This window comes from Anarhichas minor, unplaced genomic scaffold (assembly GCF_050575085.1).
Source record: "Anarhichas minor isolate MPS153535 unplaced genomic scaffold, ASM5057508v1 ptg000041l, whole genome shotgun sequence".
NCBI lineage: Eukaryota > Metazoa > Chordata > Actinopteri > Perciformes > Anarhichadidae > Anarhichas > Anarhichas minor.
The window spans coordinates 4038365-4062040 of record NW_027466487.1 but is presented as its reverse complement, the minus strand read 5'-3'; the positions used below and the strand labels follow the sequence as shown (position 1 = coordinate 4062040).

General features: G+C 42.1%; 1 protein-coding gene across 5 annotated transcripts; it reads left to right on the top strand.

The window, feature by feature from the left end:
• atp8b2 (ATPase phospholipid transporting 8B2) lies at positions 1 to 23627 on the top strand. Of its 5 annotated transcripts, none has more exons than XM_076108936.1 (30): positions 1 to 208; positions 2313 to 2380; positions 8459 to 8517; positions 8646 to 8759; positions 9095 to 9193; positions 9338 to 9399; positions 9518 to 9590; positions 9885 to 9955; positions 10060 to 10139; positions 10669 to 10827; positions 10914 to 11002; positions 11210 to 11406; positions 11899 to 12019; positions 12450 to 12537; positions 13026 to 13060; positions 13186 to 13345; positions 13449 to 13637; positions 14455 to 14570; positions 14863 to 15027; positions 15351 to 15462; positions 15759 to 15864; positions 16686 to 16908; positions 17087 to 17270; positions 18415 to 18638; positions 18751 to 18834; positions 19541 to 19786; positions 19906 to 20044; positions 20468 to 20598; positions 21603 to 22199; positions 22292 to 23627. In XM_076108936.1, the coding sequence occupies exons 2-30, from the start codon at positions 2356 to 2358 to the stop codon at positions 22379 to 22381; spliced, it is 4038 nt and encodes a 1345-aa protein (XP_075965051.1). In that variant the 5' UTR covers positions 1 to 208; positions 2313 to 2355; the 3' UTR covers positions 22382 to 23627. The 5 variants fall into 5 exon arrangements, with proteins under 5 accessions (XP_075965051.1, XP_075965054.1, XP_075965053.1 ...); XM_076108938.1 differs by lacking the exon at positions 1 to 208 and adding an exon at positions 2106 to 2191; XM_076108939.1 differs by lacking the exon at positions 8646 to 8759 and having other exon boundaries at positions 8459 to 8510; positions 9147 to 9193.
• Positions 23628 to 23676: the final 49 nt, after the last annotated feature.

The following is a 23676-nucleotide window of genomic DNA, read 5'->3' as shown; positions in this document are numbered from 1 at the left end:
CCCTGGCCGAAGCCAAACCCTCCTCCCTCACCTCGACACGGTGTCTCTAGCGCATCCCGGTGTCTCTACTTCACCCTCCCACCTCAGTGACCGCGTCCCATCACGGGGCCAACGTCCAGCTCAAGCCCGAAACCTCACCATGACCCCGGCGAGAGAAGCAACGAGGATGTCTCCACCAGAAACCTATTTATAACGCCAACTTGAAAAGGTAGGTGTCTGTTTCCTGAACTGTTGTAGCGGTAGTTAGCCGCCTCCATCATGCATGGCCAGCCGGGTTTGCCATGCAGTCCAGTACTTAATCAGCTGAAAAAATATTGATGTTTCTCTCGGTTTTCAATGTGGAGAGTTCAGCTCATATTACTGCGCCAAAGCAATGCGATTTACATTAAAGCTGCCCAGTTCATACAGTAGATATACAGTTCTTAGTTTCTGGGGATTTTAAACCTCTCTGTAGCCTGATATTCGTCAGAACATTTCCCAAAGTCAAAGTGAAAGTTAGACATGTCGTTGTGTACTAACCCCATCATCACCGCATGTCCTGTTATGTCTAATGGAGCATTTGGACTAATTGGGGTATAATTCAATTACATGATGACTTAACTTTGTGAGAGGCATTAAAGTATTTCATTATCTTCTTCCTTAAGAAAGTAACTATAGGGACCAACAGTAAACTTATAGTTAATTTTAACAAGATGTCCTGCCGATATAGCAACACAAAACTCCATTTGTATATTTTGGTAGTATATCAAAAGAGATTAAAAACTCTCCTTAAGAAAAACACAACTCTTAGAGTGCATAATGATTTCACTTTGTTAGAGTCATCCTTGTCTGTTGTTGTTTTAATTTATTGGTTGGCTTTCTTATGATAGTAGCAAGTATATTCTTTGGGTTCATGTAAATAGGATTTCATGTAGATATCATTGAAAAATATTCGGTTTTTTTTAGACGCAGATATTAACAAACCTGTAAAGAATCCTGAGGTTACATAGACAAACGTAATATTATGAGGACAGACGCATAAATGTGTGTTTTTCTGCTCAAGAAGACTTACACTTGCAGGGAAATGATATAATGACCTAACCAACTGACGACAGGAATATTATATATACAGTACATATATGCTTGTTTTTTGTAATGTTTGAGATGTGAGGAAGTGAGTTTCGGTGTTGCAGTTTACACATTTCATCAAGGATGTTTGCTGCTCCAAATCCTCGAAAACATCAGCCAGACTCCAGTGAGATAGATGGAGGGAATTCTCCACAAAGGGCAAGAAAGGTGCTCAGATATTCATTGTGTCCCCGGTTTGCCAGCTTTATTTCATAAGGGCACTGCAGGACTATAGGGTTATACAAGACGGCAGCCACATATGGAGAGCGAGAGATGTAACACCTAAAAGACTGGAGAGAGGCAAGAGGTCATGGCAAACTCTCATTCCCCAGTCTCTATTCGATTCATAAAGAGGTAGTGTACAGTGTAGAAAGTGAGTAGAAAGCATGCACTTAAAGAGAAGAGTGTATGACCGGGCATGAGACGATGCTGGAAACTGTAGCTGAAAGCTGATCGGCCCAACTCACATGGAGAGAGGCTGAGCGCTCTTTCTCAGGAGTATTGATTGGAAGTTTCGCTGCCTCGAGCCCCTGTCTGCCATACTGTTTGTACCTGCTATAGCATGCACTACAAACCAGAGGCTGGGATGTATAACACCTCGCCTCTGCAACCTCATCTCGCCCACCCTCATCTTCTTCCATTACTTAGCCGAGATAAAACAGTGAGCGAAAGCATCGAGGTGTGTAGTGTTAACAGCTCAGCATAAATGTTGGGAAAGTGAGAAGAGAAGATAAAAGTGCTGGGAAGAATACCGCTCCGTTACTCTCATCCACTGTAGGAGGAGACTGACAGTGGATCTGGCCCGAGCCACCAGTCCCCTGACACTGTGTGAGCCACAGAGACAGATGCAGCTCTCTGCTGAATGTCATTTCCTCATTATGGCTCTAACAGACCAGAGATCGTCTGGTGTGTGTGTGTGTGTGTGTGTGTGTGTGTGTGTGTGTCCTGTGGTTGAAATGCCTGATTGAGTTACTTTCTCTCTTCTATGAGAATATTTTTCACACCCCGAAAACAAAAAAAAGACATGAAATAAATAGAGTGCATCACTTGAATACAGGCACGAGCCCTGTTTGGTTTTAAATAAGTGAGTCAGAAGAAAATATATGTTCTGTTTCTCACTTCAACTGTCCTCGTTCCTCAGCACTCTTCACATTTAGTGCTGCTTCTCTTTTGCGTTCTTCATTTCCTCTTGTTTCCCTCTGCAGACAATCCCATGGGCCATAGTAGAAGGACGGCAGCAGAGTGGAGATGTTCAGAAAGAGGCCTCCTCCGGGTCAGTACCAGACACTCAACACACTAATCGTTTGTGCATTCAGGTAAACTAGTTTGGTGAGCGTCAGTGGTCCTGAAGGTTTGATGATGGTGAAAGAGGTGGGAGTATCTGTTGGTAGGAAAGCTCACAAAGCCTCTCAGAGTTTTGACTTTTACCTGGTGTTAATACGTGTTGTTAGTGAATGGATTGTTGTCAGATAGCACTTAAATGCACACAGGATGTACGGAGGATAGATTCTAATTTGATTTAAGGGTGTTCAGCGATGCATTAAGAGCATGCTGAGCAGACTATGCTTATTATATAGGCTTGTATGCTGTACATTGGTAGATGTCCAGATAAACAGTGTCATCTCTGCTGATGGATGAAAACATTGAATGGAGTTGCAATTTATCCCTGCTGATACTGCTGTGACCACCTTCTCTTCAGTTTTAAAAAGAAAAAGACAAAGACAACAGCATAACTTCATGTTTCAAATGCCTCACATGCCTCGTGTGTCTTTAAAAATGTAAACACCAGGGAAATATGCACATGTTACTGAAGAGTAAAGTTGACATGACAAGCTCAAATCAGATGTCAGAGAAGACTACAGACATACTGCATGATAATGCCAGTTGTAAATTTAATCTTGCAAAATCCAGTCAGTTTGGGTACAAGATGCACATTATTGCCAAGTGCAAATGGGACCACAGTTAGATGGTGATGGTCCTTTACGTAAGGTGCCCACGCAGAGTTGAAGGACAGAGCCTCATTTTCACTACACTAATTGGTCTGTGATTACCTGGGGGAATTAAGGCTGATTGGGACATATAGTGGGACAGTATAACTAAATAGGATTTATTTTCTTGGGTGATAAGTGAAAATCAAATTATTATTTTTTGCCGAGCCCTAGTTGTGAAACCGGGTTAAACCACACTAACTGAAATTGCATGCGGGGCGGTGTGTTTTTTAGCTGTTTAGCTGTTTTTGCTAGCTGGACTAACTTTAGCCTTGACCTCTTAACCCATCCCTAACTAATTATCTATAATAATCTATTGCCGTTTAGAATGCCACCATTGAGACAAAGTTTTGGACTTCAGACATTTTTACCTAAATTAAATGTGTTAAATACATTTTGGGGGAAGAGAACTAAGAGGAGGAGGAGGTTGTGACAGCGAGCAAAGGCATGCATGTTGATAGGCTACTGGATGTATTTATAACTTTTAGTAATAAGGTTTAACAGAAATGAACATGGAGCCTAATTCATAATGATGGAGAGAAAAAGGAAAATGTGCATGTGAAATTACATCAAAGTTTAAATTTGTAAATTGCCCTATAAATAGCTTATATTAGCCTAAATCAATATAAGGTGTGTTTTAGCAATCTTGCAAAGGTCCTGTCCCAAACACCAAAATGTTACAAAGAAACGTTTTTTTAATTTTAAACAAAAGGGCATGCCAGACCTGATTGGAGTATCATATAACCTTATTTCTTCCTCAAATTGATATTTGAAATAGCCTATCATGTGTTTGTGTTCTTTTTAAAAATAAGTAATCACCCTTAATTCGCCCTATCCAATTACATATCTGACTCTTACAGGTAGGCTTCCTGTCAATACTTAACATGGTGAATATGTCAGCCATATGTGCACCTGTAGAGCTGAGAATGGAAGCTTTAGCTCTCTCACCTTTTGTTAGTTAAGTATACTTATGCGCGTGTGTGTGTGTGTGTGTTAAATAAGTATTCAGCATATGTCCACAAAGCACGATCAGGGAATGCATATGAGAAGTGTGCGTAAAAGCGTGTGGTTGTCAATCTATAATGTATCTGCACGAGGCTCACCGCGCAGCACGTGCGCAGGCACCTGTCTGGCCCTGCCCACTGCAGTGCACCGTCTCCGTTAAAGCATGCAGGAAACTGGGCAAGTGCACGAGCCACTTTGGCTCTAAACGCCACAGCTATGCTGCAATGTGCTCATGCCTAAAGATCCAAAATGGCGGCCAGTTTCCTCATTCGGCGACTCGTCTGTAGGGTCCCTGCAGAACGGTTGCCGTGGTAACTGCAAACCAGAGCCTCTGTGGTTACGTAATGCTTACAGCGGACAGTGTCTGTGTTGTGGAAGAGACTGAAAAGATGACGATGCAGACTTTGCACATGGTGCGTCAGTTGATTGATGAGGCTGCTGTGCAGCAGAATTGATGAAACGCATTTTTTTTGTGTGTGCGTCATCGAGACAAAAACTTTACAACCTTTAGCTTAAGGATATAAATAAGTCTACAACCTACATGTTTTATAATCATATAACTCTTAAGCAGTCTGAGCCTATAGCGACAAATTCGACTGTAAAGTTGCTGAAAAAAATGACCTCAGTGTTTCTGCGGCAGGAGAGAGAGAGACAAAACAGAACAAATGAGTGTGAGTGCGTGCGTGCGCGCATGTGTGTGTGTTTGGGGAGGCGAGAGAGGAAGCTACAGAGAGGCAGGGATGGGACGGTGCGCAGTTAATCCAACTTGACTGAAGTTGGGACCTGAGCTTCATCCCCGCATCCTTGCGGAGATGCGGCGGTCATTGAAAGAGCGCACATTTGAACAATAATCTAGACGGTCACTGTTGGAAAAGTCAAGATGACAATACCGAAAGACATCCCGGAGAAATGGTTTCCACTCGTCCTTTCCCTTAAAAGAAAGAAACAGAAAGGACTAAATGGAGCCAAATCGAAAAAGAGGTGGACAGGTACGAGTTTGTGTGACAGTTAAGGCTGCGTTTAATTGACATTGTTATTATTATTATTGTGCCACAGTCTTCACTGTCATCATCATCATCATCATCGTCATCATCATGATCATCAGGAGGTTGTTGATTGCACAAACTGCATCTCAAATAAACATAATTCATCATCCTCATCCCAACTGAGTCCAAGTTTCATTCCTGCTTCTTCATCTCGCTGGCCCCATCTTTTACTAAACAGTTTTTATGTGTTTGTGTGTATACACTGCTTACACCTCAACATATTACATGGGTGCGTATTACAGACCTAATTGGCTTATACTATATTATAGCTTGTACTTATACTACATTGAACTTTTTCACTGTGTTTATTAGACATCAGCATCCAACATTAGTCAATTAAATAACAGGGAAATAACAATAATTCTCATTCTTCATACTCATAGTTACTGTTAAGTCTTCACTGCCACTCAGTGTTTTGGATCATTTTCTTCTGTTATCAGTTGTATATCCATATATTAAAAGACAACCTGTATAATGTGCCTCAAAGTTTTCAGCTGTTTTCCTGATGTTTAGAGCTGGTTATAAATCTGTGCATGTGTAAACAAAACGTGAGTTTATCTGAATCTGAATTTTGCGTAAATAAGTAGGATGATGTCCTTGTTGTCTCTGCTGGCTGAGACACCGATCAATCTTCCAGGCGCCAGCCTCCGCTGTCATTGCACTGCCTCATCTGTATCCTTATTCCTTTGCTTAACTATCACAAATCCCACTGGATGTGCACCTTGATTTGACCTCCAGCCCACCAGTCTGTCACTGTGTCACCCGCATTGTTTTCCAACTAATTAGATCATTGTGTATGTGTATGTGTGTGTGTGTGTGTGCGCATGCACGCGCATGACTGCAGACAATTCTACCATCCCATCTTCATCGAATTAAATCAGGCACAGTGAGTGATGATCACGTCTGTGCAGAAACTGATCCTGCCTTAGGTTCAGTCATGGCAATGACAACAGCATTTCCCATAGCTCAGATATCTCTTTGCTCATTATTGTGAGGGCTTCAGTCTTTGTCCACTGTGTTGTGAGAGTGTGCTGCTGCTTATGGACACATAAGGAGGTTGTGTGCTGTTGCACGTGTCCTTACATGTCCAACCATAGGGGGAAGAGTGTTAAAGAGACAGGAATGAAAGAAAGTGACTCAGTTAGTCATTCTGGTATTAAGTATTTTACTTTGAATCAATATTGATGTACTGCTTTATGTCCCAGTTGTTTATGGAAACCTTACCCTCACAGCAGAGTAAGCCTGCAACTGAAAATTTCTCAGTAATGGAGCTTTATAGATTTATACAGACTTGCTGTGTAGCAGCTACTCTGCGTCAGGGCTTCTAGTGCCCTTGAAGCTGTCAGAGACATTAAACACTTAATGGGCAGTTTGCTAAAGATGCTCATGCATTCAGCTTGGGTTGGTCAGCTTGCGCAGCTGGGACAGATACCGCCTGGTCCTGACATCAGATGCTCGGAAGCCTCAGTGTCTCTGTGCTTACCTTGTACAAGCATTGTGGCCTCTTCATGGAGGGTTGCAGGTTTTTTCGCTGCCTGTCAGACAGATCTGTCTGGTGAACACTTCCCCCAAAAAGCAACCTAATGACCTTCAGGTAGCTGGAGAGGTGCCAGAGGGAAAAGGAAAGAGGAGGTTTCAACAGAATAGACGTGTACTCACAAGATCAGACAAATCTGATATTGTTATGCTAATCAGAGTAGCAAGCTAAGCTAAGTTATCTACGGCAACAGAAAACACACAGTGAATATACATAAATGCACTAGAGATATACTGTATAGCTATAGAATACACAACATCAAGAATATATTAGAATACACTATAAATATAAATATAAAGAAACTAAAACAGCTAGAATAAATAATACCAACATAGGATAACATACTATAATAGTTAAAAACAAGACTATTCTAACTTATTTCTAAGAGGCCGATTATTTATTGTTAGTTACATAAAAATAATAATAGCAATACGTTGAATTTGTTTTACATCAGTGTGAGGAAGTACCTTGATTTGTCATGTAATTCGCATGCTTGTTAAGTTACAAATGGACTATAATATATAAACTAAAAGTATATTCATAGCAATATATAATATACAGTATATGAAATACATTACGTGTCAATATTGCAATATAACAAACACTGTGATAGTGTCCACTTATTTGGTTATTCTTGTCGTAACTCTAGTTAGGTATTAGCGCTTGATAGCAACTTAGAATGTTAAACACAGAGAGAAATAATTTGTGTTTTCTAAGTTATCTAATCCACTGTGACAACAGCCCAGCTGGTCTCAAGTCGTCTGGAGTTGTGACCAAATCTGTCTTGATCATAACCTGTAACAACAAAGAGGAGCGCTACGGTATCTCTTTAAGAGGTTTGTTTGGTAGAGCACAGACAAAGACAAGACCAGGCTTCACAGTGCTGCAGAAACAGGAAACCACATGGTCTTTGTTTAGTTGTGTGCATGTGATTATAAGGCCTCTGTTGTGTGATGTCCCTTCCTGTGGAGCCTCATTGCCTCTCAGTCAAAAGTGTGTTGAGGACTTTGTGGTTTCAGAGCTACAGTACGTCTTTGCAAAAGAGTGTGTGTGTGTGTGTGTGTGTGTGTGTGTGTGTGTGTGTGTGTGTGTGTGTGTGTGCGTGCATATGAACTGTGTACAGTCCTGTGCAAAACAGGCCAGTCATTTCATTTAAAAAGCAGTCTCATCAATATTAGAGGAGCCAGGCCTGGTGAAGGAGGAGGGGAACTCCTAAAATACCTTGCTTCAGCATAAACAGAAACCTAAAAACAGCAAGAGGATAAAGAGCAGGGTCAGGAGGGCAGACATTTCGCTGTTTTACTTCTATTCTCTGTAGATTTAAGTTATTGTTATGTTATTCTTCATCTGTGAATACCTGTAAAGGGTCTCGGTACTCCTGTTGACTCATACAGATGCACATCTGTGGTTTTGTGTTGCGTTTCTGCAGATCATTAAGAGACAGAGGCAGCAGATAATTAAAGATCTGACATAATCTGACGTGTGTGTGTGTGCGTGTGTGTCAGAATGATTGTGTCTGACCCATTACTAATAAAACAACCTCCAGCAGACTACTCCAGCTTCATTGATTAATACATATCTGCACAAACATAGTGGACTGTCTGTCTCCTTCACTCTCTTTCTCTGCAGGTCTCCGGAGGATTTAACTGTTGTGGTTATTAAGGATTTACAATTGGTCCCTTTATCCACTTTGACACACAGAGATGCAGTGCTTTCTGTATATTTCAGTTGTGATATCATCCTCTAATGACTGATTTGGTGCCTTGTTCCTTCAGAGGAGGAGAGGAAGGTCAGAGCCAATGACAGAGAGTACAACGAAAAGTTTCAGTACGCGGTAAGAACATTCTCTTGTCCATGATATAAATTATGTTCATAAAAGATGAGAGAACATTTTAATCTTTGAAGCAATTCAACTGAGATATTGTGAGAGTCCATATGATTGTTTCCCTCCTCCTCATCCAGAGTAACTGCATTATGACATCCAAGTACAACATTGTCACCTTTCTGCCCGTCAACTTGTTTGAGCAGTTCCAGGAAGTAGCCAACACCTACTTCCTTTTCCTGCTCATACTGCAGGTGAGTAGAGGAGGTCAAGGAGGGATGTAAAGAGGGATGTAAGCATGGGAGGGAGGGAGAAAGAGAGAGAGACAGTGTGTGTGTGTGAGTGCAGCTGGAACTTCAAAGGCTGAAGAGCTACTGGTTTTACATCTCTTAAGGACAGAGATGTGTCAGAAAGTGATAGTTGGTTTGAAACACGGAAATTCAATGAATGGTTGTAGTCAGTTGTACAACCTTATTGCTTCTACGCGTTGAGCGGTCTGTGTAGCTTGGGTGAGATGTGGTTGTCTCTGACTGCTTTGATGTCCCTTTTCAAACTAATCTGCAAACCCACCTTCTCTGTCTCTGTCTAGCTAATACCTCAGATCTCCTCCCTCTCCTGGTTCACTACCATTGTGCCTTTAGCTCTCGTGCTGACCATCACCGCAGTAAAGGATGCCACAGATGACTATGTGAGCATGTTTTCTGATCACCATATACTCACTTAATTTTGTGAAATCACACAGGGGCACCAGATTATTTATAGCAGAAACTCTTGAATATGGTCAGCTCGACTCGGCTCCTGAAAAGCTCATATTGATATTTGTCACCTGCAGTTTCGTCACAAGAGCGACAACCAAGTGAACAACCGTCAGTCTCAGGTCCTCATCCGTGGCTCGTGAGTTCCCTGTCATGCAATGGCAACTTAGTAAAGTTTTTCTTTGCAAGGTTTCCTAAATCGCAACAATTTCTTAGCTTCTCTAAGTCACTGGTTTCTCTCTGTTTCTCTGTTTCAGGCTACAGAATGAAAAGTGGATGAACGTTCGAGTGGGCGATATCGTCAAACTGGAAAACAAACAGTTCGTGGCAGTAAGTGTCTGTCCAACACATCGATATTACATGCACAAACACACACACACACACAGTGATCAGTATTCTTGCAGGGCCCATTTTAATTCAGACTACTTAAACAGTACAGTACTGATACTGATACAGTACAGTCTGTGCCTTATTAGGGGACGCTACCTACTGTTGTTAATTACTAACTTGTTTGCAGATGCAAATACTCTGTCAGTTCTATCATTACTGTGCCATCTGGGCCGTACTAATTATGTTCCTGTGCCGTCAGTGCAGTGGATGCTCTGATATTGTATCTTCTTTCAGGCTGACCTGCTCCTGTTGTCCAGCAGCGAACCTCATGGACTCTGTTACATTGAGACAGCCGAGCTGGATGGGTCAGAAAACACACCATATTTTACCATCGACTCACAGTACCTCACAATCTGCAGAAGAAACGGGACACGACATCTAAATCGCTGTGTGCTGTATTATCTTGCAGAGAGACCAATATGAAGGTTCGTCAGTCTGTCTCAGTGACATCTGAACTTGGAAACCAGAACAACTTGGCTTCATTCGACGGTGAGTCTTGAGAAAACTCCTCCTCTTATTTCGATTTATGGTTTGGTTCATCTTCCGCTCTTGATAATATATAGGTCAAGCAGGTTTCAGTGTTTAACTCAAACCTTATCCACCTTCACATCCTCGCACATGAACACAAAAAACCGCACACAAAATGTACACGCACACACACTTTCTCACTGCCGTCCCCTGCCAGCATTAAGCAACAGCCTATCATCTCTCGCCCACTAGTCTCACACAACGAAAGACTTGTATGTGAGCACAGCACAGCACGCCCACACCCACACAGACACCTCACCTGCTGTGGAAAATGCATTACTGCAAATCAACCCACACTTTATCAACTTACGAAAGGTGTGTGTTTCAGTCTTTGGGTGTGTGTTTATGTGTGTGACAACGGCCTGATGTCACATGCATGATTAATTCAACACTATATCATACAGCTATAGGAAAACAAACCTAATAATGTAATTGGATTTGGTGGACATCTATGATATAGCTTATGATTTATATTTGTGTGTGTGTGAAGGTGAGGTGGTGTGTGAACCCCCCAACAACAAGCTGGATCGTTTCTGTGGGACTCTGTACTGGAGAGACAAGAAATACACCCTGACGAACCAGAACATGCTGCTACGAGGATGCGTCCTCCGCAACACGGAGGCCTGCTACGGCCTGGTCATCTTCGCAGGTCGTGTGTGTCCGTGAATATTTGTGTGTGAAAGTATGTATATGATGTGAATAACAGGTCTAACTTTCCCCCGTTTTTTGTCTCAGGCCCAGATACCAAGCTAATGCAGAACAGCGGTCGCACCAAGTTTAAGCGTACGAGCATTGATCGCCTGATGAACACTCTGGTCCTCTGGGTAGGACACCCCAAACCTCTCACTTTCATGGCTCACACCGTCACTATTTCAGGATATGAGCTCAGTGGCTTGAATCTCGTTTCCTATATCTCCTCAGTCATTCTATCCTGATTTGGGTTCAACTGACTAAGAGATCCAAATGTAAGGTATGATTGTACTCCTGCTTACTCTGACTGTAACGTTTCTCCATCTGCATGTTTCTGTCAGATCTTTGGCTTCCTGGTGTGTATGGGTGTGATCCTGGCTGTGGGTAACGCAGTGTGGGAGAGAGAGGTTGGCTCCCTGTTTCAGAGCTATCTGCCCTGGGACCCCCCTGTGGACAACTTCCTGTTCTCGGCCTTCCTCTCCTTCTGGTCTTACGTCATCATTCTCAACACCGTGGTGCCTATCTCTCTGTATGTCAGGTGAGGAGAAGCCCAAGACATACTGTGCAAAAACAGCATTGTGTAGAAGAGCGATGAAAGACAAATATGAGTAATAGAAAACAGAACAGAAGCGGTATTAATGCTGATGTCTTAGCAGACTGTTGTTTCGACCAAATATTGTGTTTATTACACTGTTTCCTGTATTACATTACTGCTTATATTACACATTATTAAGCTTTATTTGACATTGTTTGTATATGTTGTCTACAGTGATTCCCTCTCAGGTAAGAGAGCTGCAGATGAAGCCCTAACAATTGTTTCCTATGCTCCCCCAGTTCCAAACCACTGCTGTGGTCCCTGCACCCCTGATCTAGTAGACTTAAAAGTTTTTGCACTCACTGCTTCCTGACTAGCGCATGGGTGTGTGACTAATTGCTCTGCGTGAGAATTTTTTTTTTGTCCTCTCTCTCTGTTGTCAAGGTGTACTTTACTGTTGTAATCATGTCCCTTTGTCACCTGTCTGTGTATCAGTGTGGAGGTAATAAGGCTGGGTCACAGCTACTTCATTAACTGGGACCAGGACATGTTCTGCTCACTGTGTAACACAGCAGCTGAGGCCAGGACCACCACTCTGAACGAGGAGCTGGGCCAGGTGGGCATCCACACTGACAATACTGCAGTCTGTGTGTGTGATATTGATATTTCACGCATGTTTATTGATCGTGTGCTCTGCCCATCCATCCCACAGTCATACTAGCACAAATGAAATGCACCTGCAGACTAAAAAGGATATAAATTCAGAGACGAGAACATATAATGGACTGAACGATGTTTCACTCTCCTGGGCTTATAGTTCATAATAAGTAGACAAAAAATCCCCGCCCTAAATCCATTTCATGCATCTCAATAAAGAATATATTTTTACCCTGATTACAAGTAAAAAAGATCTTTTTTTTTTATTTCAGAATATGAAAATGGTTTTAAAACATAGCTTTAATCTTATTTCTAGATTTACAATATATTATATTTTATTTTGTCTGTGTAATTTAAGATTCAGTGTAACAATTTAATGTTTCCTTTAGGTTGAATACATCTTCAGTGACAAGACTGGAACTCTCACTCAGAACATTATGAGCTTCAATAAGTGCTCCATCAATGGACAGACTTACGGTTAGTGCATCCACACACACACACACACACACACACACACACACACATATATACACTTGGTGGTCACTTTATTAGGTACACTTATATAGTCTATTGTAATTCAATACAACTGTTGTGCCATAAATTATACTTTATAATGTTCATTTTTAGATGAATTCAAGAAAAGAGTGCTGTTATGGACTACGTCCTTAATATTTACATACATTAGGGCTCCGAATATTAGAAACACCTCTGAATATACTGCAGTCCAGTACAACACCATCACTAACTATGACCTGAACGCTCTCGATGACACCTCTATGACAGCGTAAAAAAAACATTGGTCTCATAAGATCTGACTCTATGGACTTTTTGGCAGTGCAGTTGAATTGGATTGCATTCGATTGTACAGGTGTACCGTATAAAGTGGCCAATGTGTATAATCACCATACACACACCGACACAAAAAGTACACAACAAAGTCTTACACTTCTGTGTGTTGCTGTCAGGGGAAGGAACGGACCCGTTGGCACCTCAGCCAAAGGTAAGTAGCCATTACTTTTTTGTTTAACTGAAACACTCTTTCACACTCATTCATACACATGCATATGTGTGTACTGCTAGTTTATGGCATATTATCAGAGTCCCTGACTCGCTATTTATCTTCAGAGATTGGACTTCACCCTCTTCAACCCCCTGGCGGACCTGGACTTCTGTTTCTATGACGACACCCTGCTGGAATCAGTGAAAGTGGGAGACGCACACACTCACAAGTTTTTCCGCCTGCTATCCCTCTGCCACACCGTTATGAGTGAGGAGAAGAGCGAGGGTGAGCAAGGGAAGGGGAATGTGGGAGGTCAAATGGCGGCAAACATTGAAGCCAATCTGTATTTTCTCTCCCTTATTTATCATCATGTTATCGGTCTGCCTAGGAGAGCTGGTTTACAAGGCTCAATCGCCAGATGAGGGGGCTCTAGTGACAGCAGCTCGAAACTTCGGCTTTGTGTTTCGCTCCCGAACACCTGGGACGATAACTACGACAGAGATGGGACGACCTGTCACCTACACTCTGCTTGCCATACTGGACTTCAACAACATACGCAAGAGGATGTCTGTTATAGGTGTGCAGGGATCATCATGTTCAGTTTACAAAAAATATGTTTATTTTAAGTCAAGAAAAAGTGGGTAAGAAATATGATAAAATATAATAGATCTCATATTAATCTGGATGAAATAAGGTTTGAAGAATACTATCTGCAATTTAACCACTCTGTAGTTAAAGCATTTTCCACACACTATTTAGAGGGACTCTGGTGCGTAAAGTGTGTATTCTCCCTATTTTTCTCTTAAAAATGATTTTGCCTGAAGACTTTTCGTAAAACAACCTTACTCACGATAGGTTACAATGATGAGCACCTTGTTGCAGCAGAGAACACAATGTTGGGTGTACAGGGACTTAAATATTATGTGAAAATCACTTTAAATCTGGGGTCTTGGACGATTTGCACAATTCTTTCATACTTTGGCTGCCACTAACACAACGAGAACTGGCCTTTATTGCAGCGGACACATCTGATGAGTTGAGCTTTTTTTGTTCAAATCAAAAATATGTATTTAAACAGACAGGATATAGGCTATTAGTCATGTTGACATTTTATCCCTCAGTAAGGTTTCACTGTGTGTTCCTAAGATTGGTCTTGGCTGGAAAACTACCCAGAAATCACTGGTCATATATCACCCTGGCCTTAAACACCTTTGGTCTTGCCACAGTGCAGCGGGACCGTGAGGCACTGAGCTCACGTTTAAACCTCAACAGTCGGCTGATGTCATGACGTTTACTGAAGATGAAAAAGAGGAGGGTCTGAAGAATCTGATTATTTGAAGGTGATGGAAGAGTTGTGTGGATTTCTTGAAGTTTCTTGTCTTCATTGTACTCAGTGCGTAACCCAGAGGGTCGAATCCGTCTGTACTGTAAAGGAGCTGACACTGTGCTGCTGGAGAGACTCCACCCCTGTAACCAGGAACTGACCAATGTCACCTCTGACCACCTCAATGTGAGTAAACAAACAGGGATGGATGCATGGATGGAATTGTACTGCCATCTAGTGTCTCCAAACTTGGAAACAGCTCAAACAAGTATTTAATCATTTACTCAGATAAAGTATATCAACTTGACACGTGGCACACGCTGATATTTTTGACCTGTATTTGGACCTTGATAGTGAAATAGAGTGCCATCGACCTTTAAGACTTCATTGTTTCTCCCAATGTGTATCGTCGTGTCAGAATGTGTGTATGTGTTTATGTTTGCACATGCCTGTGTGTATACTGTGTATTTGGGTCTAGGAGTATGCAGCCGATGGATTGCGGACGCTGGCGCTGGCCTACAGGGACCTGTCAGAGGACGAGTGGGAGGCATGGTCAGAGAGCCACCGCTACGCTGACAAGGCCGTCAGCTGCAGAGAGGAACGACTGGCAGACGCTTATGAGCAGATAGAACAAGACATGATGGTTAGTGACTTGGCCTGAGAGAGTGTGCATCCATCCAACCAAGCTTCCTTCCGCAAACGGAATAAAAATAGCACTTTAAAAACAGAAACTTCAGGTTTCGTTGGATGTATCGTCTAAACTGGTGAGGGGAAATTCCTCTTTTTTACTGTAGCTAAACAACACATTTTCTCAGTGCAGGATGTTAATTCGCTGATTGTCGATTTAATGAGTTGAATTGATGGTAAGCCATTTCAAGTTGTTAGACAGAAATTGCATTTATGCACTACTTAAATTTCCGGCTGGTATGATAACTGGAATTAATGTGTGTGTGCCCGTGTGTCTAGCTCCTGGGTGCCACAGCTATAGAGGACAAGCTGCAGGAAGGCGTCCCAGAGACCATCGCTGTCCTCTCTCTGGCTAACATTAAGATCTGGGTTCTCACTGGAGACAAACAGGGTGAGACACGTACACTTTTCCACACACTTTCAGAGCTTACTTTGCACACTATTGTTTCAAAAACACCATTTGCAAAGCTCCACACAAACAAAGGGTAACTCAGCAGACCTGAAAAACACACAAAGCATGCAGGCAGTGAAATTAGATCACTTTTCTCACATTAAATGAAAATATTAGCATGTTCAGCTCAACCTTTGATCCATCTGAGCTATCAGTCTGTCTTTATCATGAATCTTCAACATGTTCAGCTAAAACGATGAACTGCACTTCAGTAACCCACTCCCTTTCTCTCACAGAGACAGCTGTCAACATAGGCTATTCCTGCAAGATGCTTACAGATGACATGACCGAGGTGTTCATCATCTGTGGACACACTGTCCAGAGCGTACGGCAGGAGCTCGGGTCAGTCTGTCTGTCTGTCTGTCTGTTTGTCTTTCTGTCTGTCTGTCTGGTGCCTCTCTACACTCTAGGATTAACACAGAACAAAAATAAGAAAAGGCAGGTGTTGACCAGAAAATAACTAAGAAGTACTGTATATGCATGATTGGAGTGAGTAGGTGAGGTAGCAGTTTCCCCAACTACTTTACATGACTTACTGAACAATATCCAGTGGTTAACCCAAGCTTTCATTCAGCCTCTGCAGTTAAATCAACACATTAAAACCACCAAGCTGGTTAGAAGTCTCTAAATGCACAGCCCTGCAAATGTACTGCCTCCTCCAAAATGTGTTGAGTCATAAAATAGTTAGTAGTTTAAATATGTAGATGTTCCTTTCACCAAGAAATAAATCTACCATCTTTAGTGTAAAACCAGCATATGTCAAAGATTTTCTCTTGTCAATGACGATGTCATTCAATGATGCTAGTGCTAGCGACAGACAGTACAACACATAACAAAGCATAATGACAAAATGTTCCTTAAAGTGCCAAATGTTTACCATTTAAGAGTCAAATAGCCTGAACATATATAGCAAAGAAACACATGACGCCATCTTTTTTTGTGAATGTGGCGGGCGGTGATACATAGCTGTAGGCCAGAGGCCTAAACATCACCAATAACTTCAGGGTCCTTATTTCTTCAACTAATGTTAGATTTGTTTTCTCAGCTGTGTCTGTTTTGCCAATCTCTCCTGTTTTCTCTTCAAACACAGGTTGTGTTTTGGTTCTGTCTTTTTGTCAAAGACAAGCCATGTTGATGTTGAGTTTGTTTGTCTTCCTCTCCAGGAGGGCGAGGGAAAGGATGATCGAGCTGTCAAGAACCCGAGATGGAGGGAAGGAGGAGGGGATGGAGGGATGTTTCATGGGTAACGGGTTCAGAGAAGGACAAGAAGGAGATGGTACGGGAGGAAGAGAAGGAGGGAAACAGCTGCAGTGCCCTCCTCCTTCCTCCAACCTCATGGACAACATCTCTGGAGAGTTTGCCCTCGTAATCAACGGACACAGTCTGGTATTAATAACACGCCCCCACACTCACATTTACACAAGTTAAACCGCCAACTCTCGTCAATGTCTAACTTGCGTCAACAAACCATATTCTTCTTAAATAACTTTTCTTCCACAGCTCCAACTCTGACCCGTTACCATTTACCCGTAAAACGTCTCGACTCTTTCTTGCTCTGTGATAGGCCCACGCACTAGAAGCAGACATGGAGACGGAGTTTGTGTCGACAGCGTGCGCGTGCAAAGCAGTGATCTGCTGCCGAGTCACCCCGCTGCAAAAAGCTCAGGTGGTGGAGCTCATCAAGAAACACAAGAAGGCCGTCACTCTGGCTATAGGAGACGGAGCTAATGACGTTAGCATGATCAAAAGTGAGTTGTGCAATCATGGAGGATAAGACTGAGAGGAAAGAGAGAAGTAGGGTTTGACCACGTCGATGTCAGTGTCTACCTTTAGGCAATGGAAAGTCTCAGCAGAAGTGTGGTAGAAGTTGTTTATCTACATGGTGTTACTAGTAGTGACGACGGTGGTGTGGAAATGTGTCTTACTTTCGGTGTGATGTCCTCATTAATTGAGGAACTAATTTCTTAGTGTCTTCAATGTGATTAGTGTCCTTTTAAACTTTTTACTGACCTGCAGGTTTACTCATTACGCTGTGCAGAAAAAAACATTTGTTCAAACCCACAAAACTTTGTTTTTACTTCTATTAGAAATCCTAAACATACCAAATATGTCAGACGGAACTTCGGGGAAATATGTTTAAAATTATAAACAAGACATCTTGAATATTTCCATTTGATGAAATTGTGCCGCCATACATTTATTTTTTTACTATTTCACTCAGTGCAAAGAGCAAATAGCTTCATTAACAGTTGCAACAAGGGGGCACAGAATGATACTAAGATGTTTTTGTAACAATAAAGCTGCTTAAAAGGGAAACAAACAGAGAGGTTTGGTTAAGCCATTGTTCTGTTTCTCTAAGTGTGTTTGAAATAGTCTGTGTTTTGTAATCGTTGCATCACCTTGTGTGTTTTTCCCCTTATGGATGTACGTCATGTGAACATGTATAAGTACATGTTTCTTCAAATTAATTTATGCACGTAAAAAGCAGAAATACAGCCAATTCAGCAGCGATGGGTGGGGTTGATTCACATCCTGTCATTTTAGCTTTTCATATCTGAAAAATAGCATTTGTTTTATTTGTCACTTTAGCTTTCTTTACGAAGGCATAATAATTGATTATTTATTAATTCTTTATAGATGATTTATTAGCTATTTTTATTTTTTAAATACACAACAAGCAACATGCACATTACATATACAAAGGGTTATTTTTTCCCCGCAGTAGGCCCTATTTTATCCACGTAAGTTCAAATGCTTTCTTTGTTTCTTATAGTTATTTGTCTTTCACTATTCACTATCAAAAACCCTACAAGAAAGCCAAAACAAAAGTCCAGTTTTTCCTAATTTATGTGGCTTACTTTTTAAAATCTCTTTCTCTCTCCACTCCTCCAGGTGCTCATATCGGAGTTGGTATCTCAGGTCAGGAGGGGATCCAGGCTGTGCTGGCCAGTGACTACTCCTTCTCCCAGTTCCGCTTCCTACAGCGCCTGCTGTTGGTGCACGGCCGCTGGTCCTACCTGCGCATGTGCCGCTTCCTCTGCTACTTCTTCTACAAGAACTTTGCCTTCACCATGGTGCACTTCTGGTTTGGCTTCTTCTGTGGCTTCTCTGCACAGGTCAGAGAGTAGAGCTCATGAGGACATCTTAATGTCAACAATCGGGTTCGGAAATTGTAATTATGATTTTCTCTTTGTCTGTGTTTTTGTGTCCATCTCCTCTCTCTTGTAGACCGTGTATGATCAGTACTTCATCACTCTCTACAACATTGTCTACACCTCCCTCCCTGTGCTGGCCATGGGGATATTTGACCAGGTCTGTTCAATCATAATGTGCATGTTGTATTCTTTCCATTAAATTGAAGAACACGCATGTAAGTGAATTCTCTGTTGCTGTATAAATTGTAATCAGCCACGACAACAGGACAATAATGATTGGTGAAGCTACATTTTTGCTTCACTAGAGTGAGATAACAGTGTTGGTCTGTTGGTTGGTCATTCCACCACTTGGGACCACACTGAAATATCTCAACAAGTTATTGGATGAACTGCCATAAAAGTTTGTACAATTCATGGTCCCCAGAGGATGAAGCTTACTGACTTAAAAAAATCTCCAGACTGCCCCTGTAGTGCCACAACAACTTAACTTTTCACCCAGTGCCATCATCAGGTTGAACTTTTAACTTTCATGAACAAATACCTCCAAACTAATGGTATTTCCATCAGTATCAGCTGTATTTTGTGTTAAGTGCTGCTAACATGCATGCCAAACCAAGATGGGGAACATGGTTCATGGTAAACATTATACCTTCTTGGCATTGGCATGTTAGCGTTGTTATTGTGAATATATTGGCATATATGTTGGTAAACTGTACATTCCAGGTACTTTTATAATTACGACCACAACCAGATAGAGGAAGTCCTCAAGGAGGCTGATGTTTACCTCAACCGTGTTAAGCACTAAACACTAAAATGGTGTTATTTAGTAAATGCAGCGCCTTACACATCTTCTCTTATTTTAGGATGTTCCTGACCAGAGAAGTCTGGAGTATCCTAAACTGTATGAGCCGGGGCAGCTCAACCTCCTCTTCAACAAGAGAGAGTTCTTCATCTGCATCGCCCAGGGCATCTACACGTCAGTGGTGCTGTTTTTTGTCCCCTGTGCAGTTCTGTCCGACGCCACTCAGAGCACCGGAGTGCCCCTCGCTGACTACCAGACCTTTGCAGTCACCACAGCAACAGCCCTGGTCATCGTGGTCAGCGTACAGGTGAGAGAGGCCTGTGCGGCTTTCGTCACAGCTTGCAACCTCAATGTTTAACTACTGTCTGTACCAGCATTGTGTATTAACTGTGTTGTTTTTTTGCATGTGTGTCTGTGTCTATGTAGATCGCTCTTGACACAGGCTTCTGGACTGTTATTAACCATGTGTTTGTGTGGGGCTCTCTGGGCCTCTTCTTCTCCATCATGCTCGCTCTGCACAGTCAGACCCTCTTCATGATCTTTCCCAATCAGTTCCACTTTGTAGGTCGGTCCCCTCTTCTTGTTGTTTGTCACACACGCAAACACTCACACACGGACAGACAGACTGACCAATACTTAATTGTTGTAGCCAATATAAAATATTTCGGAATATAAAATGCTTAAAAAAATGTATTTTCTAAGGATGCTTCACATTTGTCAAGTGAATTGTAATAGATTACACTGAGGGAGGATCATTTAGAAATGTCAATAAACCAGTATTACCAAATATATTTGTGTATTGCCTCTATAAAATATAATACTTTAATAATCTTTGCTGTAGTCACCTGCTGAAATCATTTCACGCCACCATATAGATCATCATGTAACGATGTTTAATATCTGTGTGTTCTTAGTATTTGTGAAATGCTGTAAACTCCTAAAACATATTTTCTAATGTTTGTTTGTTTGTGTGCGTTTGTGAGTACAGGTAGTGCCCAGAACACATTGTTGCAGCCAGTCGTGTGGTTAACTATTGCGCTGGCGACAGCAATATGCATAGTTCCAGTTTTGGCATTCCGCTTCCTTAAGGTGGACCTCAAACCTCAGCTCTCAGACACGGTGAGAAAACACACACAAACACAACGTTGTCTGACCCTGATGTGCCCATCTTCTTCTTTGCAACATGTGTCAATGTCTCGTCTTCGCAACAGGTCAGTTTGAAACTGGTCTCAGCTAATGATTAACTGCACGCGTACAAACAGTTCATCTGTGTGTGATGAAGAGTTCATGCTTACCGTCACTGGCCTCATGCACTGAAAGTACTCTGCAAATATTGACTTAATCAGTGTACCCTAATGACTCAAGTTACTTTATAGTATACGAGCTCAGTGTGTGGCCTCGTCAGTCAGTGTCTCAAGCCAGTGGGGCCTCCAACCAAACCTGCTGTGGTCGACATTATGTAGCAGTCAAAGACTGGTTCGGGACCCATCGGTGGGTTGCAGCTGATTTTATTGGGGTCCCCAAATTCATTTGCAGAATCTCTTCCATAGTCTTTTATTAAACATTTATATCTGCAATTCTTATAATTGTAGTACTTATAACATTGAATGTATTGTGAAAGGCCTGCGTACATTTGTTTGTTTTACTGAAGGTAGGAAATAAGAAGAATAATGTCGCTTGTTAACTGAATGTATTTATTTGGTCTAATTTATGAAGTGTTTACATGTGTATATGTTTAAAATAACAAATTCATAAAACAAAGTTGTGATTTATCAAACGTATATCTCTTTGAAATGGCTGGTTTACCTATTCTAGATAATAGGTAATAATAAAGGTGATGCCGAAATGGCAGTAACGTTCATTTAAGCACGAATCTGCTCTTCTCACGATTTATAGATGAGACCCAGGAAACACTGATATAACATAGGACTGAAAAATGTGCAGGAAACGAAATATAAGGCACATTGGTGGCAAAAGAGCAAAAACAGAAAAATAGAAGAATTTAGCAACTTTCAAGACATAACTTCCCTTTATGAGAAGTTCATTAGCTTAGCTTGGCTCAAAGAAGGAAAACAGTGCCAAACCACCGAAACTCAAACCTCTTGTCCATGATTCTTCTCCAGGTGCGCTACACTCAGCTGGTGCGGCAGAAGAAGCGAAAACCGGTAGATCGTAGCGAGGGAGGTGCCTGTCGTGGGTTGGGCAGTGTGTCAGAGGGCCGTCTGGGTGCTCGTGGCGGTTCTAGGAGGTCAGGCTACGCCTTTGCCCACCAGGAAGGATTTGGAGAGCTGATCACTTCAGGAAAGAACATGAGGCTCTCGTCTCTGGCCCTGGCCAACTTTGCCTCCAGACACAGCTCCGGCTGGATCGACACGCTCCGCAGGAAGAAACCTACGCACGCTCACACAACTCCCAGCGCCTCCGGGGAGAGCAGCCCAGCACCCAGTTGTGTGTCTGGGTCAGTTCCGGCGCTCTCAAACTCCTCCTCTGTTCTGGGCGGCTCACAAGATACACCCATCGAGGAGGAGACAGGTGCAGCACCAGCCCAAAATACACAGACTCTTCCCGCTTTATCCACACAAACCCCACCAGCTTCAGAAGACGCCACACCTCAGGGTTCAACCCAGGCCGTGGATGCTGGCATCCTTACCCCCGCAGCAGTGAGGTCCCGTGGGGGAGACTCACCTGGAGGCTGGACGATCACTCTGGGCTCCATGCAGGTGAGCTGCTGTTTTTTTTTTTTTAATTCATGCATCAATAACAGCACATCTAAAATCATACACATTGACACAACCGTTATTCTCTCCAACAGGAAGCTCTGTTTGGTTGGAAGGCTCGGGCCACTGCATCCAACAGCCCCCGCCCTCCCTCTGTTCCCATGGAAAGCAGCCAGATTGAATGAAACATTCAGAACGAATGGAGGAATACCTTGTTCACTACTGTCCATCACATGTTTGCACACACATATAGGATGTGTTGCGTGCTTTCCTGGAGAGATACTGAGACATAGAGAGCAGACTGTTGTAAAAAGCTGCCCAGTCAGTTTCCCAACTGAAGCTTCGTTAATAAGTCAAATAAATCTAAATCATAGGCAGAAGTGGCATGGACCTTGTCAAACTATAAATTGGGATTCAATGGTGATATACATGTTCCCACGCCATATGATTACTGTTCATGAATGACTAGAATATCATGAGATTTACAGTATTTCAATAAAGGAAATCAGCGGGTGCGGAAACAGGTAACTTCCTATTAATGATGTAAAAGATTGTTTCCACTTATAATTTCAAGTTAAGCCTCGCTCACAACCAAGCTCCCCTCAAAATCAACAATGGGTTGTATGAATGAGCTGAATAACAAGACTTTTAACCAGTGAAGTGCAGGCATTTTTTGTAAAGGTGTTTTTGTTCACGATAGTTCTCAGTGAGAACGGTGCTTTATGTTACAGGACACTGCAAAACTGGTGCAGGACTTGTGTCCTTTATCTCCCATTGATTTTGTCTTCCTTGTTATACCTTTACTTCAAATGTTTTCCTTTTCTTTTTGCATCATATTGATGTGTTTTATAATGGTCTAGTTGAGTTGCACTTTAAGCAAGCTGTCAGTGCTTTTTCTCCTCTTTGCAGGTTTTTTGTTTCGTTTTGGTCTGACAAAGGGCCAAATCATGTTGACAAACTGCCACAAGCTTACTTTAGGTTAGACCTTGGGCAAAGTGCAAAAGAAAAGGCAGTAACAGACTTGTCAAAACCGTCATTTCAATGAAGTGCTTTAAATTTGTCCATGCATAAAGGGAAGGTGTTTGTGGATGATTATGCCTTAACAATGCCTCCATTTTGGTCCTCTAAAGCTCTTCTGGTTCCTGATCTATCAATCAAGTACAACATCCCGTCTGTGTTGCAAATGCTACTGTGAATTACGGACCCTTACCCAAGTTGGAGTGAGATAATAAGTAGGTAGGGTAACCAGAGGAACAATATAAACGTGCTCCAGGATCAGTCCCTTCTATTGCAGTCTTCAACAAAGTAGCTTTTAGACTGAAAACACCACATTATGCTAATATGAGCTGCAGAGACAAGGACAGAAATGAATGTACTGTTGAACTGGTGGTCAATAAACTTGTCATCTTTCTTTCAAATGAGAGAATCAAACTGTGTCCATGCAAATGTTATTTCAAGTAGCAACCATAGTGTAAGGTAG